The sequence below is a fragment of the Pteropus alecto genome, unplaced genomic scaffold, assembly GCF_000325575.1.
Source record: "Pteropus alecto unplaced genomic scaffold, ASM32557v1 scaffold851, whole genome shotgun sequence".
Taxonomy (NCBI): Eukaryota; Metazoa; Chordata; class Mammalia; order Chiroptera; family Pteropodidae; genus Pteropus; species Pteropus alecto.
In genome coordinates this window covers 5,499-6,198 of record NW_006430496.1, presented here as the reverse complement: position 1 = coordinate 6,198, position 700 = coordinate 5,499, and the positions used below count along the sequence as shown (strand labels likewise).

Here is a 700-nt window from a genome sequence, read left to right as displayed (position 1 = left end):
TGTAAGTGTTCCAAACCTGGAATTCCTATCAACAAGAACACTGCTGGATGGGTTGAGGTGATATTGGAGGCTGACATGGCTTCTGGATATTCTCTTTGTCAGTTTTTATGGGGCCCCTTCACCTTCTATATAGGCTTTCTTGGGAAGATCAGCTCTTGTTCTCATTACTAGACCTTAAAACTAGTTAGTAGGTCTCATAGACATTGGGAAGCATAATCCATGTTTTCCCTCAAGAACTTTGAATCTCATCGAGTAGTCGGAATATTAAAAATTATTAGAACTGACATCACAGGACAATTTTCATAAAGGAAGAGTGAGAAGATAGTGTTTTCTGTGTTCATGGTGATGCCAGGAATACCCTGTTAAAAGAAGTGAAAATATGTTTAAACCAATTCATTACTTTAGAACATACATTGGTACAATTCTACATGATAATCAAACTAAGCTCATAGTCACAAAAGCCAAGTTTCTGTCCTTAAATCTTTGGCTTTGGTGCCTGTAGAAGTTGAATAAAACCTGTAATTTCTATTGTTCCTATTAAACACATAATCTAATGCTCCTCTAACCTTACACTGTCTGATACTGTTGCCACTAGCCACATGGGGCAATTTAAATTTTTATTAAAATAAAAAATTCAATACTTCAGTTACACAAAACATTTTGTAAGTGCCCAATAGCCATATGTAACTAGTGCTACCAT

The 700-nt window shown here is 35.7% G+C and overlaps 1 protein-coding gene across 1 annotated transcript in view; it reads right to left on the bottom strand.

Moving 5' to 3' along the window:
• LOC102893790 (olfactory receptor 52K1) overlaps positions 1 to 77 on the bottom strand; it is a 970-nt gene extending 893 nt beyond the window's left edge. Inside the window, exon 1 of the mRNA XM_006905147.1 lies at positions 1 to 77. Within this exon, the coding sequence (XP_006905209.1) occupies positions 1 to 77 (77 nt within the window).
• Positions 78 to 700: the final 623 nt, after the last annotated feature.